Source organism: Oryctolagus cuniculus, chromosome 1, assembly GCF_051225735.1.
Source record: "Oryctolagus cuniculus isolate XC-2025 breed Fujian yellow rabbit chromosome 1, ASM5122573v1, whole genome shotgun sequence".
Lineage (NCBI taxonomy): Eukaryota > Metazoa > Chordata > Mammalia > Lagomorpha > Leporidae > Oryctolagus > Oryctolagus cuniculus.
This window is the reverse complement of record NC_142867.1, coordinates 68,322,624-68,337,999: the sequence shown is the minus strand read 5'-3', so window position 1 is coordinate 68,337,999 and position 15,376 is coordinate 68,322,624. Positions and strand designations below refer to the sequence as shown.

The following is a 15,376-nucleotide window of genomic DNA, read 5'->3' as shown; positions in this document are numbered from 1 at the left end:
TACTATGGGATTGCACGTTTCAGGGTGGAAGAGGGAAGGAACATCCTGGAAGAATAATATCAGTTAATGGAAAGCTTGGGTCATTAGGCCCCGTCATTACTTGATGTGTGACTTATCCTTTAAAGGGGAGAAGCACAAACCCTCTTTTCAGGAGAGAGTCTGATTGGATAATGTTTCTTTTTTGGCTTGGATTATTATCTAATATAAAAAAGGTATGTGAATTAATGGATGGTCTGCTTCCTTCCAGGCGGAGAGAAATGAGAAAAGAGAAACTCCAAGAAAGTGCTAGCACTCCATCAGGTAAAGTCAAAGGTGAAGTCTGTTCCTTTCTGTCCATCCCTACTAGGGTACTTCTAGGAGACAGGGTGGTATCTGCATTTCATGTCTCTCACAAGAGCTGAGAATGTCTGGGAAGTTGTTGGGAGGATGAAGACCTGGAGAAGGGAGAAGGTAAAAGATACTGTCAGCCCCTTATGTAAATATAGTTTCCTCGTTGGAGGATTCAACCAACCTCAGGTTGAAACTATTTGGGAAAAAATGGTTAAGTTGCTGGTGATATGTCTTAAGCAGTTAGGCTTCCAGTGGTTGTATGAACATGCAAGGCTGTTTTCTTATAATTAGTCATACATTGCTTAAAAATAGGGATACATTCTGAGAAATACATCATTAGGCAGTTTTTGTTGTGTGAACATCATAGAGTGTACTTACCCAAAGGTAGGTGGTATAGTGTGTGTGTGTGTGTGTGTGTGTGTGTGTGTGTGTGTGTACATCATAGTTTATTGCTCTTAGGGGCATGATGAATAAAATAATGTGAGATTACATCAAGCATGAGAGAAAATGATGGAATCAAGACAGTAGGGGCAGGCATTTGGTGGAGTAGTTAAGTCACCACTTGGGATGCTTATGTCTGGTTTGAGTTCTGACTGTCTCTCTTCTGATCTGTACATCCTGGGCAGGCAGCAGATAATAGCTCAAGTACTTGCGTTATTGCCACCTGCATGAGAGATGCAGATGGAGTTTCTGGCTCCTGGCTTTGATCTTGTCCAGCCTTAGCTGTTGCAAGCATTTGGGGAGTGAACCAGTGGGTGAAACATCTCCCTTCTGCCCTACTCTCTCTGTCCTTCTGTTCCTCCTTCCCCTTCTTTCTCTCTCCCTTCCATATCCATTTCTCTTCTGTTCAAATAAAACGTAGACATAGTAATTATAAGATGTATGAGGCTGCTGCCAGTGTAACATAATATACCATTTTATAGCTTTTTTAAATTTTTACTTATTTTTTTAAAGATTTATTTTATTTCTTTGAAAGAGTTACAGAGAGAAGTAGAGAGAGAGAGAGAGAGAGAGAGAGAATCTTCCATCCGCTGGTTCACTGCCCAGATAGCTGCAATGGCTGGAGCTGCACCAATCTGAAGCTAGGAGCCAGGAGCTTCTTCCAGGTCTGCTACGTTGGTGCAAGGGCCCAAGTACTTGGGCCATCTTCTACCTCTTTCCCAGGTCATAGCAGAGAGTTAGATCAGAAGAGGAGTAGCCAGGACTAGAACCGGCGCCTTTATGGGATGCCAGCACTTCAGGCCAGGGCTTTAACCCACTGTGCTTATAGCACTGGCCCCAGCTTTTTTATTTGCTTTTAAAGAACAAGGAATATACTCTCAAATAGTAATGAAAAGTATAGAGGCAAAAGTTTGGCCTAACAGTTAAGCCATTGGTTGGCATGCTAGCATCCCACTTTGGAGCATCTAGGATCAAATCCTGGCTCCACTTCCAGTTCCTACTTCCTGACTCTAATAGTTGGATCTCAGCTACCTAAATGGGAGCCTGAACTGCATTCCCAACTCCCAGGTTAAGACTGGCTCAACTCTGGCCATTTGGGGAGTGAACCAAAGCTATTTCTGTCCTCTATCTGTCTCTCACATAAAAAAATTAAAATAGCACAGTCAATATATAAACCACTAACATGCTCTTTATTATCAAGTATTTTCTGTGATGAATAATTTTATGTTCTATATTTTTATATGACTGGCAGTGCACAGGTTTGCTTATACCTGCATCACTGCAAACACATGAGTAATGCATTGTACTACATACAACAGATATGAGTCACTAGGTTATAGGAAATTTTTCAGTTCTATTATAATCTTATGGGACCACCATTATATATATAGTTCATTTTGAGACACAAGACTGTATTTCTTAATATAGTGTAGCATTTTTACATAGCATTTATATTGTATTAGGCATATAAGTACTCCAGAGATGATGTGTTATATATATATGTAAGTTAGATATCCATATTATATACATATATATATGGGACTGGAGCACCCACAGATTTCAGTATTTGCAGATTTTGGTATCTTAGACTCCCACAGATGTGGAAGGCTGACTGTATGGGTTGGGCACAGCTTCTGGATGACCCTTTGATCAACCTTCAGACCTGGGACTTCATCATCCAAGCAGAGAGATCCCTTGGAAGATTACAAGCATGGGCATTTATTTGTTCACATCCTCAGACATTCATCCATCACAGTTATTTAGTACCCACTGTATTCCAGGTATACAGTAGGAGTTGTAGGTAACTGAAAGCTATCCAAGAGACAGGAGGACTGGCCTGCAGGAGCAGTGAGGAAGCAGGCAAAAGTAGCATTGACATCAGTGGGCCAGACTCCTCTGTGCAGGACAGACTAAGTACCGTGGCCATTAGGGCTGACGGTGCTTTATGGGGCTTCAGTTATTGGTGACATATGTTGAAGAGTGAAGGAAGAAACCTGCTTAAGTCTGAGAATGCTGGGCTAGGGACTAGTCTCTGCATGTATGCCATCAGGAGGTGGCCGGTGAGTTTAAAACAAGGGAGTGACATAGACAGATTTCTCTGTAAAGGGAAGGACATTTTTTATTCAATTAAATAACTCAGGGTTAAGGAAGTGCGATAGACCCAGCAAGAGAAGGTAAAGCTGGAGTTCATTTCTTAGAATGTTCTGGGGAGAATCACACAGTGAGTGACTAGTTTGGGAACCAGTGTCAAAGAGAAAAATTAGGAGACAGATGACTGTGCAGAATGGGTTATGGTTCCCTTCCACAGCTCTGGAACTTTAAGTAAAGTTGGTGCAATCACAAAGCCATGAGTTAATGGAGTTTCCTGTGTACAATGGTGAGGAGCCTAAAATTCCATATACCTGGTGGCAAGAGTTGAAATGATACACCACTTAGGGTTGCAGGAATGGATCCACAGGGACCTTGGAAAAATATGCTAGGAAATTTGAATAAATCAAATGAAGGTCAGTGGTCTTTCATATGCTATGAAATGAAAGGTTTATGCCCAGTTTACTCCAATCTATAAGTGGCAGGGAGATCTCAGATTTTAACTGAGTTAAATAAAGATGCTGTACTTTCTATATAAAGAAGTTTGAAGGCTGTATTCCTTCCACCTTATTTTTGATTATCAGTAGTTGTATCAGTAAGTTAGGGCTGTTACAACGAAGTGCCACAGATTGGGTGCCTTAAAAAATAGAAATTTATGTTCTCACAGTTCTAGAGTGCTGACAGATTTGATTCTTTATGAGGGCTTTATCAGTAGCTTGTAGACAGTTGCCTTCTTGCTATGCCCTCACATGACCTTTCTCTTGTGTGTTCTTGGCGAGAGAGATCTCTGCTGTCTCTTCCTCTTCTTATAAGGACACCTTTCCTATTGGATTAGGGCCCCACCCTGTTGACCTCATTTAGCCTTACTTGTCTCTTTAAATTAAGGGTCAGGGCTTCTACATGTGAATTAGGGGGTAACTCACCTTATAACAATAATTCATTCAAGAAATGACTAGAACATGGACATAGCTTGGATGAGAAAGGAATTTTGAAGGAAAATTTAAAGAACTGAATAAATTTGGATGAAGGAGGTGGCTGTATACCTTAGACAGTATTCCATTAATTTAATCCCACCACTATAAGGTTGAAATGGTTACAAGAATGTAAGGGGTATGTTGGAAATAAATTTTAAAAGTTCCCCAATTTTTTTAAAGGTTTAAATCTTGTTTGAAAGACAGAGTTACACAGAGCAGGAGACATAGAGAAAGACAACTTCCATTTGCTGGTTCACTCCCCAAATGGCTGCACCTGCCAGTGCTGGGCCAGGCCCAAACCAGGAGACAAGCTTCTTCCAGGTCTCCTAGGTGGGTGGCAAAGGCCCAGGCACATGGGCCATCTCATTCTTTTGCTGACACACTATCAGTGAGCTGGATTGGAAGTACAGCAGTGGAAACACAAACTTGTGTCCATATGGGATGCCCATGAAGTACTGGGTTGTCATCTGCAAAGTTGACATCCCACATTAGCTTCAATTTGTGTTCTGAATACACCACGTCCAATCCAGCTGTCTGCTAATGCACCTCAGAAAGCAGCACAAGATGACTTAAGTGCTTGGACCTCTGTCACTTACTTGGGATACCAGGATGAAGCTCCTGGCTTTGGCCTGGCATAGCCTTGGCCATGGCAGCCATTTGGGGAGTAAACCAATGGTGGAAGATCTGTCCATCTCTCCATCTCTCTCTGTAACACTGTCAAATAGATCAATAAGTAAATCTTTTAAAAATTATTCTTAGTTACTTGTTACTGAAAACAGTTTTGCTTGACCTAAGCAGAGAGAAAATACATTGAAAGGCTATTTGGGTACCTCCAAGAGATACCTAGAAAGGTACAGGAGCAAGTTTAGCATCAGGGATGGGAAAAGAAAGACTGGGCAGATCCCTGTACCACAGCAAAAGCCACAGCCAGATCCACTTTGAGGAGAATGGAGCCTCTAAATTTAAACAGTGCCACATCTTGTCTCACCATCACCTCCAGAATGGCCATGTACTCTTGTGTCTGCTGATGCCATGACTTCCAGCAGAAGACATTCATTGCTTCTCTAGCTCAAGAATGCATTTTTCAGAAGTTATTTAATTATTTTAAAAGATTTATCTATGTACTTATTCACTGGAAAGGCAAAATGATAGAGGGAGATAGATCTTTTATCCACTGGTTCACTTGTCAAATGCTTGGAACAGTCATCGCTGGGCCAAGCTGAAGCCATGAGCCAGGAATACCAGCTGGGTCTCCCACATTGTTGGCATGGACCCACATACTTGGGCCATCTTCCACGGCTTTTTTAAACACATCAGCAGGAAGCTGGATCAGAAGCAGAGCTGGGACTCAAACCAACACTCCAGTATATGATGAGGGTGTCCCAAGTGTTGGTTAACCAGCTTTACCACAATGCTTTCCCCCTTTTCAGCAATTTAAAGGCGCCAACCCGTTGTCTTCTTTCTTTGTAGTTTCTTATAAAAATTCTTCAGTTTTCATATCTTTCTTTTTGTTATATGTCTTTTTCTTTCCTCTGCTCTTAATATTTTTTCTTATTAATTTTCAGTAATTTGATTGTGCTTTATGCTGATGTGTATTTGAATGTATGTGTGGATATCTGTGTCCTGCTTGGGGTTCACTGAAATTCTTAGATTTTTCAGAGTAAAATTTTCATCCAATTAGACAAATTTTCAGTCCTTATTTCTCAGAGTGGTTTTTTTTTTTAACCCCCTCTTCATTTTGGAGATTCTAATTACATAGATGTTAGAGAATATTTTTCCCATAGGTTTCTGAGACTCTGTTCATTTTAATTTTAGCCTGTTTTTTTGATATGTAGTCTTATTGTGTGTATTGGTTTTTTATTGCTGTATAAAAAATTAACCTCAAACCTATTGGCTTAAAACAACACAAGTTTATTATTCCATAGGCAAAGGTGAGATGGTCCTCTGCTTAGTCTTTTTTTTTTTTACAGGCAGAGTGGACAGTGAGAGAGAGAGAGACAAGAGAGAAAGGTCTTCCTTTTTCCGTTGGTTCACTCTCCAATGGCCGCCGGGGCCGGCACGCTGCGACCGGTGCACCGCGCCTATCCGAAGGCAGGAGCCAGGTGCTTTTCCTGGTCTCCCATGGGGTGCAGGGCCCAAGCACTTGGGCCATCATCCACTGCACTCCCTGGCCACAGCAGAGAGCTGGCCTGGAAGAGGGGCCACCGGGACAGAATCCGGCGCCCCAACTGGGACTAGAACCCAGTGTGCCGGCGCCGCAAGGCGGAGGATTAGCCTAGTGAGCCATGGCGCCGGCTCTGCTTAGTCTTATCAGGCTAAAATCAGGTGTCTGTTTGGGCTGCAATCTCATTGAGGATTAGGATTCTCTTCCAATCTCACTAATTGTTACTGGAATGAAGTTCCTTGTAGTTGTAGGACTGAAGTCATCTCTGTTTTCTTGATGTTTGTGACAGGGTTTGATTCTGAGCTTCTGGAAGTCATTCTAAGCTCCTAATCACTTGGATGTCTTACAACATGGCAGTTTCCTTCTTCCATACCAGTTAATAGAATATCTCCCCAGTCTGCTGTGATGTAGTGTTACACAATGTCATATAACCATGTAAGCAATTGTCCTACCACTTTTGTCATGCAACATAGACTAATCAAGGAAGACATAGTCTAGCATGTTCATCTTCCTCACCCTATTCAAGGGAAGGAGCTTATTTAAGAGACATAAACCAGAGGTTAAGAATCATGGAGGCTATTCCATACTTTGTCTTCAACTTCACTGATATTTTTTCTATAATACATAATCTGTTAATTTCAACAGGTCAGATTTTCATTTCAGATACTATATGGGTATGTTTGATCTCTACAGGTTACATTTGGTTCCTTGTTAATACTTCCCCTTTGCTCACTGCTTTAATGTTTTCTTTAAATATATGAACAGTTATAATTGTTTTAATATCCTTGTTTGACAATTCAATCATCTCTTTTATTTCTGGGTTTGCTATTAATTGATGCTTTTTCTAGATATAAACCTGTTTCTTAGCATGTGTAGTATCTATCATTTTTTAAACCATAGTACCATAAAGTATTTACTGATTCATTTAAAAATACTTTTGGGGGTGGGAGTTTGGTACAGTGGTTAAGCTTCTGTTTGGGATGCTCACATACTGTATCAGAGTGTCTGGGTTTGGGTCTTGGCTTTTCTCTCTATTCCATGGAGGCATCTGGTAATGGCTGCCACCCATGTGGGAGAACCAAATTTAGTTCCTTACTCCTGATTCAGCTGTGGCTGTTGTAGACAGCTGGGTAAAGAAACAGCAGATGAGTGATTTCTGTCTCTCTGGCTCCTTTCTTTGATCTGTCTCTCCACTTTCTGTCTGTGTACCTTTTAAATCAATCAAATAAACTTTACTCTAAAACAACCATAAAACAAAACAACAGTAAAAAATGTAGAAATATATTACTTAATACAAATCTCTTTACTTTCTGGATTAATAGATGATAAAAATCCTCAAATCTACTCTTGAATTCAAACTCTTGCGGTATCACCTGTCATGTGGTATCTGCAAAATTCCACTATACATTGATGAGAGATCCAATTGAAAGCAATAAATAACATTTTAGTAGTATTAAGATAAATTTGGTTTTATAGAACTCTTCTCAAAAAGGTCTCAGAGACTTTGTTGGTTCCTAAATGATACTTTAAGAATAGCTGACCTAAATTTCACATTTATTGGCAAAATGCCATATATAGTGTCCTGTTTTTCTTTAGAACATTCATTATTTTGGGTGATTGAATATCCATTAATAATTTCTTGCCTTATTTTTTAAACGATTTATCAGTCTCATGAGAGGCTTTTCAGTTTTATTGGGTTTTGATAAAAGACACAATTATAAATATTCAAGAAACTCAAGGAACTTCAAATAGAATCAGCTCAAAGAAACCAATACCACTGTATGTTAAAATAAAACTTTTGAAAGGAAAATTGCAAAGTGATAGACATCCTTCCTTATTACTAATTATTATAAATGTAAATGGATTAAATTCTCCAAACAAAAGGTGAAGCTTGGCAGAATGGATTAAGAAAACATGACAGCTATATGCTTCCTCCAAGAGATTTGGTTTAAATTCCAAGATACAAATGGATTGAATAGTGAAAGGAAGGGAAAATACATTCTATGGAAATAGTAAGCATGGGCCCTGTGCCGTGGCTCACTTGGCTAATCCTCCGCCTGCGGTGCTGGCATCCCATATGGGCACCAGGTTCTAGTCCCAGTTGCTCCTCTTCCAGTCCAGCTCTCTGCTGTGGCCTGGGAGGGCAGTGGAGGATGGCCCAGGTGCTTGGGCCCCTGCACCTGCATGGGAGACCAGGAGGAAGCGTCTGGCTCCTGGCTTCGGATCGGCGTGGCGCTGGCTGTAGCGGCCAATTGGCAGGTGAACCAACAGAAGATGACCTTTCTCTCTCACTCTCTGTAACTCTATCTGTCAAATAAATAAAAAATCTTAAAAAAAAAAGAAATAGTAAGCAAAAGCAATGATTGTTATACTTGTTATATATGTTTTTCTTTATGAAGAATTTTAAAATTAAAGTCTATTTTGTCTGTGTCTGTTAACACTTTTTTTTAACTTTTATTTAATGAATATAAATTTCCAAAGTACGATTTATGGGTTACAATGGCTTCCCCCCTATACCGTCCCTCCCACCCACAGCCCTCCCCTTTCCCACTCCCTCTCCCCTTCCATTCACATCAAGATTCATTTTCGATTATCTTAATATACAGAAGATCAGCTTAGTATACATTAAGTAAGGATTTCAACAGTTTGCTCCCACACAGAAACATAAAGTGAGGAATAATAGATGATTTTTTTTAAATGATGATGAAATCAGATCAGACCTATTGTCATGTTTAATCCCAGTGAGAGTCAAGTTGGGAGTTGATAATTTTTTTTTTTTACAGAGGATCAGTTTAGTATGCATTAAGTAAAGATTTCAACAGTTTGCACCCCCATAGAAACACAAAGTGAAATATATTGTTTGAGTACTCGTTATAGCATTAAATCTCAATGTACAGCACATTAAGGACAGAGATCCTACATGAGGAGTAAGTGCACAGTGACTCCTGTTGTTGACTTTACCAATTGACACTCCTGTCTATGGCATCAGTAATCTCCCTATGCTCCAGTCTGTGTCTGTTAACACAGACAAAATAGACTTTAATTTTAAAATTCTTCATAAAGAAAAACATATGATTGATCCATGAATCCATAAAACTCTACTGAGAAAAAAAGACTCAAATAATTGGAGTAATATATCATGTTCATGAACATAATGTCATAAAGATATTAGTTGTTGACAAAAAATAAAGCTCCTGTGTAGCAGCTGTTTTTTCAGATTGAATTATACTCATTATATTATTTGAATTATATTCAAAATAATTTTGAATTCTGACCTTACAACACTGGGTTCTCATTTTCTTCTAGATTTTGCCCCATAGTTACTCACCATATTATTAACTCTTACATAATTTTACAATGTTTTCTTGTTTTGGTACATCATCTAGTTTTTAAAATTTCTGTTTGATGAGATTGGTCTCAATTTCCTAGCTCTGTTATTAGAAGTCTCTACTGTCTTTTTTTTTCCTATAAGTCAGACAAAAACTATTTAGCACTTAGTGTGAGAAACACTTCTGAGGGTTGCTTGCAGTGGCAAGCTAGACAAAGTTTCTATCCTCAAGAAACTCCCATTCTAACTGAGGCTGTGTTCCTTTTTCTCTTGAAACTTATTTGTAACCAAACAGCAATTATGTAAGCTTTTGCCTTTTGAGGGCTTCTATGGTGAACTATAGCCTCACACCAGAGTCTTAAGCCCAAGCCCCAAGCTCAACAGGAAGACCTTAATAAAGTTTGCACTAAGACTGAGAATAGAGGGGAGAGCTTGGAGAAAAGAACTTAGCAAGGTGAGTGATAATCTGTCATTTGAGAGATGACTTGGATTTCAGACATGACTGGCAGAGGCAGTAACATTTGAGGATTTGTGTTTCTGTCTTTTCTATCCCACAGATGTTCATAGCATAAACCTCCCAAAGGAAAAAACTGAGACTGGAGAAGCTCTGCACTTATCTGTAAAACCTCCTTCCAGAGTTACGGAAAGCCCTTGGACTCTATCAGCCCTCCACCCAGCTTTAAACGAGGATGTAAATAAATACCCAGGCACTTTCCATTCTTCATTAGCCCCCAGGAAGAAACCAGTGCTTGTCAAGAATACTGTCACTCCACTAATACCTGCCAAGTTTGATGTTCAATCAGTGGTGCCTAGCGGGGTCTCTGAACACACCCAAGCATCCATCCGGGAGTCCACCAGCAGTACTGACATCCAAAGTACATTGCCCACATTGAAGGTGGACGAATCAGTGCCCCCCATAGAGATTCCCATTGCTGAAACCTCCAGTGAATCCTTTGTAACGCTGTATTCTACCTCGTCCAATGGATCCTATGACATGTCAAAGAAGAGTTAACCACACCTTACCTTCTCTTCCCCTTTCTCTCTCAGCCCAAGTGGAGGGGATGGCCAAAAAAGACATGCATAAGTGCTGTTGAGGCTCTCAGGAGAACCATGCTAGTCATACCTTTTCATAAAAATGTATCTCAAGGGCATAGGCAGAAGGGAAACAGTTCTGTGTGGTATAGGACCTGGAGCTAGTTGCTCTGTGGGTACTGCAGGGTTTGTCCGATTGTAATACTTCTGTAGTATCTGCTGATAAATTAGTGACTGTTGAACATCCTCATGCCAATAAAGGCAACCTCTTGGGAAGCCAATAGGTATATGTAGTTTTTGGTGTCTTCTCTGATCACTCAGGCTGATGAAAACAGGGGATGAGTACAATAGTGATGCCCTCCTAAGTGTCAGAAAATGAAGTTTCATGGGCACAAGTTGGGGTCAAAAATTTCATTCCACATGTACATTTTCTTTTTTTAGAAAGCTTTTATTTAATAAATATCAACTTCATAACTACAGCTTTTGGATTATAGTGGTTTTCTCCCCATACCCCTCTTTCCCTCACTCCCATCCCACCTCCTACTCCCTCTCTCATCCCATTCTTCATTAAGATTCATTTTAATTAACTTTACATACAGAAGCTCAACTCTATACTAAGTAAAGATTTCAACAGTTTGCACCCACACAGACACAAAGTATGAAGTACTGTTTGAAGACATGTTTTACTGTTAATTCTCATAGTACAACTCATTAAAGATAGGTCCTACCTGGGGAGCAAGAACACAGTGACTTCTGTTGTTGATTTAATAATTGACACTCCTTAACTATGATGTCAGTGATCACCCAAGGCTCTTCTCATGAGCTGCCAAGGCTGTGGAAGACTTTTGAGTCCACAGATTCCAACGTTATTTAGACAGGGCCATAATCAAAGTAGAAGTTCTCCCTTCAGAGAAAGATAACTCCTTCTTTGATAGCCCCTTCTTTCCACTAGGATCTCACTCACAGAAATCTTTGATGTAGGTCATTTTTTTTTGCCACAGTGTCTTCGCTTTCCATGCCTGAAATGCTCCCATGGGCTTTTTAGCCAGATTCGAATTCCCTAGTGGCTGATTCTGAGGCCAGAGTGCTGTTTAAGACATTTGTCATTCTATGAGTCTGCTGTGTGGCCTGCTTCCCATGTTGGATCATTCTCTCCTTTTTAATTCTATATTATTATTAGCCTTCACTTATTCCTATCTTTATGCTCAGTTATGCACTTAAAACAAAAACTTCACCTAGTAAGATGGATTGGTACCTGTCAACATAATGGGATTTGAAGTCCCATGGCAAGTTTTTAGCTTTACCCTTAGGGGTAAGTCAGTGGGAATGTGTGCCAAACTGTACATATCCTCCCTCTCTTATTCCTACCCTTATTTTTTAACAGGGATCAGTTTTCAATTGATTTAAATACCTAAGAAAAATTATGTGTTAAGTAAAGAGTTCAACTAATGATATTAAGTAGAAAAAGAAAATATTAAAAAGAATAAAATAGTAAGATGTTCCTTGATAGGACAAGGGCTGATCAAGTCATTGCTTCTCATAGTGTCAGTTTCACTTCTACAGGTTTCCTTGTAGATGCTCAGTTAGTTGTCACATATCAGGGAGAACTATGATATTTGTCCCTTTGGGACTGGTTTATTTCAATCAGCATGATGTTTTACAGATTTCTCCATTTTGTTGCAAATGACCTAATTCCATTTTCTACCACTGTATAGTATTCCATAGAGTATATATCCCATAATTTCTTTATTCAGTCTTCCGTTGATGGCCATTTAGGATGATTCCATTTTAGCTATTATGAATTGAGCTACAATATATATTTGCTGATTTAATTTACATTGGGTAAATACTGAGGAGTGGGATGGCTAGGTTGTGTGGTAGGACTCCAATCAGATTTCTGAGGTGTCTTCAAACTGTCTTCCATAGTGGCTTTACCCGTGTGTATTCCCACCAACAGGGAGTTAGTGTGCCTTTATCCCCACATCCTTGTCAGCTTTTGTTGTTTGTTGATTTCTGTATGAAAGCCATTCTAACTGGAGTGAGGTAAAACCTCATTGTGGTTTTGATTTGCATTTCCCTGATGGCTAGTGATCCTAAACATTTATTCATGAGTCTGTTGGCCGTTTGGTTTTCCTCTTTTGAAAAAGGTATATTTAGGTCCTTGGCCCATCTCTTAAGTGGTTGTTGCTATGGAGTATCTTGATATCTTTGTAGATTCTGATTATTTTTTTTTTGACAGGCAGAGTGGACAGTGAGAGAGAGAGACAGAGAGAAAGGTCTTCCTTTTGCCATTGGTTCACCCTCCAATGGCCGCCGCGGCCAGCGCACTGCAGCCGGCGCACCGCGCTGATCCGAAGCCAGGAGCCAGGTGCTTCTCCTGGTCTCCCATGGGGTGCAGGGCCCAAGCACTTGGGCCATCCTCCACTGCACTCCCTGGCCACAGCAGAGAGCTGGCCTGGAAGAGGGGCAACTGGGACAGAATCCGTTGCCCCGACCAGGACTAGAACCCAGTGTGCCGGCACCGCAAGGTGGAGGATTCGCCTAGTGAGCCGCAGCGCCAGCTGATTCTGATTATTAATCCTTTATCAGTTGCATAGTTTGCAAATAATTTCTCCCATTCTGTCAGTTGCCTCTTCACTTTCCTGTTTCTTTTCCAGTATAGAAAATTCTCTATTTGATGTAATCCCTTTTGTTAATTTTGGCTTTGGTTGCCTGTGCCTCTGGGGTCTTTTCCAAGAAGTCTTTGCCTGTGCCAATATCTTGCAGGGTTTCTCTAATGTTCTCTAATAATTTGATAGTGTTGGGTCATTGATTTAGATCCTTAATGCATGTTGAGTTGATTTTTGTATAAGGTGTAAGTTAGGGGTCTTGCTTCATACTTAGCCATGTGGAAATCCAGTTTATCCAGCACCATTTGTTGAATAGACTGTCCTTGCTCCAGGAATTGGTTTTAGCTCCTTGATCAAATATAAGTTGGTTGTAGATATTTGGATTCTTTTCTCGTGTTTCTATTTTTTTCTATTGGTCTATCTGTTTCTGTACCAGTACCAGGCTGTTTTGATTATAACTGCTCTGTAGTATATCTTGAAATCTGGTATTGTGATGCCTCCAGCTTTGTTTTTGTTGTACAAAATTGCTTTAGCTATTCGAGGTCTCCTGTGCCTCAATATGAATTTCAGCATCATTTTTTCCAGATCTGAGAAGAATGTCTGCTGTTTTGATTCGTATTGCATTGAATCAGTAAATTGCTTTTGGAAAAATGGACACTTTGATGATATTGATTCTTCTAATCCATGAACATATTTCCATTTTTAATATATTCTATTTCTTTCTTTAATGTTTTGTAATTCTCATCATAGAGCTCTTTGAAGTCCTTGCTTACATTTATTCCAAGGTATTTGATTTTTTTTGTAGCTATTGTGAATGGGATTAATCTTAGAAGTTCTTCCTCAGCCTTGGCATTATCTATGTATACAAAGGCTATTGATTTTTGTGTATTTTTTTTTGAGAGAACACCTGACAAAGTCTTTACTTTTAAATGATCATCAGTATACCAAGTAATAGTATGTAATAAGTTCTTAAATTCTATCATCTAGTAATTTTGATTAAGAATCTAAAATCAGCCTAAACAATTATACAAGCAATTCATTGCTTTTGCCTGTAGAATAGACATTAAGGCTGGCTGCTGCTTCACACAAGTTACAAGAAACTATTTACTACTTTTTCGTAGATAAAGCCCCTGACCTTCAAGAAAGCATAGGTGAAAAAATTGTTAAATCCCTTTCTTCCTTCAAAGAATTGTTTTTTCTACTAGATCTAAGATAGAAAAAATCTACACTGACATATGTGTTGCTTGGTCTAAAAGGCACAGGAAAACACACGACATACTTATTAAATATCTCTAAGAAATACAAAGTGAAAAGATGAACTCTTTGGATAAGTTCTAAGTATGTACAAAGAAGCTAATGAGTGAAGGTCCTCCTATGAAACACACAGAAGTAATTTAATGCCTCGTCATGAGGGTAGAGCATGAGCTTTGCTGAAGCTTCATGCTCCACGAGAGCATCTAAAATGCCCAGCCGTGGAACAAGGGCAGCTTTCTTCTGTCCATTTATGCGGTAGTTTTCATGGATTTCTGGCTGGATGTCACAGACAAAGGCCAAGAGGTTATCCAAGACTTCATCCCTGTCCTGCTGGAAGTAGGTCTGCAGGATGGTCATCTTCTCCTGGGTCTCCTTCTCTACTTCACTGCTGCAACTGCCATGGGATCCCAGCGCCACAGCTTCCTTGGACTTGAACTCCTTCTCCGTCTGCCGGCGGTACTGTTCAATTTCAGCCTGTGCTGCTTCTTTGGCCTGCTTTAGCCTCTGATTCTTTGACTTGTGGGACTCTGACACCTTCTCCGTCACCCTCTTCTCAGCCTGCAGCAGCCACTGGATCTCCTGCAACTGGCTGGCCATGGCAACTGGCACTCTCAATATTTGTGTATCGACTTATATCCTGCTACTTTACCAAATTCTTCTATGAGTTCCAATAGTCTCTTAGTGGAGTTCTTTGGATCCCCTAAATAAAGAATCATGTCATCTGCAAATAGGGATAGTTTGACTTCTTCCTTCCCAGTTTGTATCCTTTTGATGTCTTTTTCTTTCCTGGTGGCTGTGGCTAAAACTTCCAGCACTACATTGAATTGCAATGGTGGGAGTGGGTATCCTGGTATGGTACCGGATCTCAATGGGAATACTTCCAACCTTTCCCTACTTAATATAAAGTTGGCTGTGGGTTTGTCATAAATGACATTGATTGTGTTGAGGAATGTTCTTTCTATACCCAATTTGCTTAGAGTTTTCATCATGGAAGGGTGTTATATTTTATCAAATGCTTTCCCCAGTATCTATTGAGATAATCATATGGTTTTTGTTCAGCAGTTTGTTAATGTGGTGTATCACATTGATTGATTTGCGAACATTGAACCTTCCCTGATACCAGGGATAAATCCCACTTGCTCTAGGTGGATGGTCT

General features: G+C 39.9%; 1 protein-coding gene and 1 pseudogene across 1 annotated transcript in view; one reads left to right on the top strand and one right to left on the bottom strand.

Annotated features, from left to right (window-relative positions):
• LOC100349807 (glycerophosphodiester phosphodiesterase 6) overlaps positions 1 to 10,826 on the top strand; it is a 95,131-nt gene extending 84,305 nt beyond the window's left edge. Inside the window, exons 15-16 of the mRNA XM_070075819.2 lie at positions 248 to 312; positions 9,883 to 10,826. Of these exons, the coding sequence (XP_069931920.2) occupies positions 248 to 312; positions 9,883 to 10,337 (520 nt within the window). The 3' untranslated portion in view covers positions 10,338 to 10,826. The remainder of the gene's footprint in view (positions 1 to 247; positions 313 to 9,882) is intronic.
• Positions 10,827 to 14,319: 3,493 nt separating this feature from the next.
• Positions 14,320 to 14,817, bottom strand: LOC127492135 (V-type proton ATPase subunit G 1 pseudogene; annotated as a pseudogene).
• Positions 14,818 to 15,376: the final 559 nt, after the last annotated feature.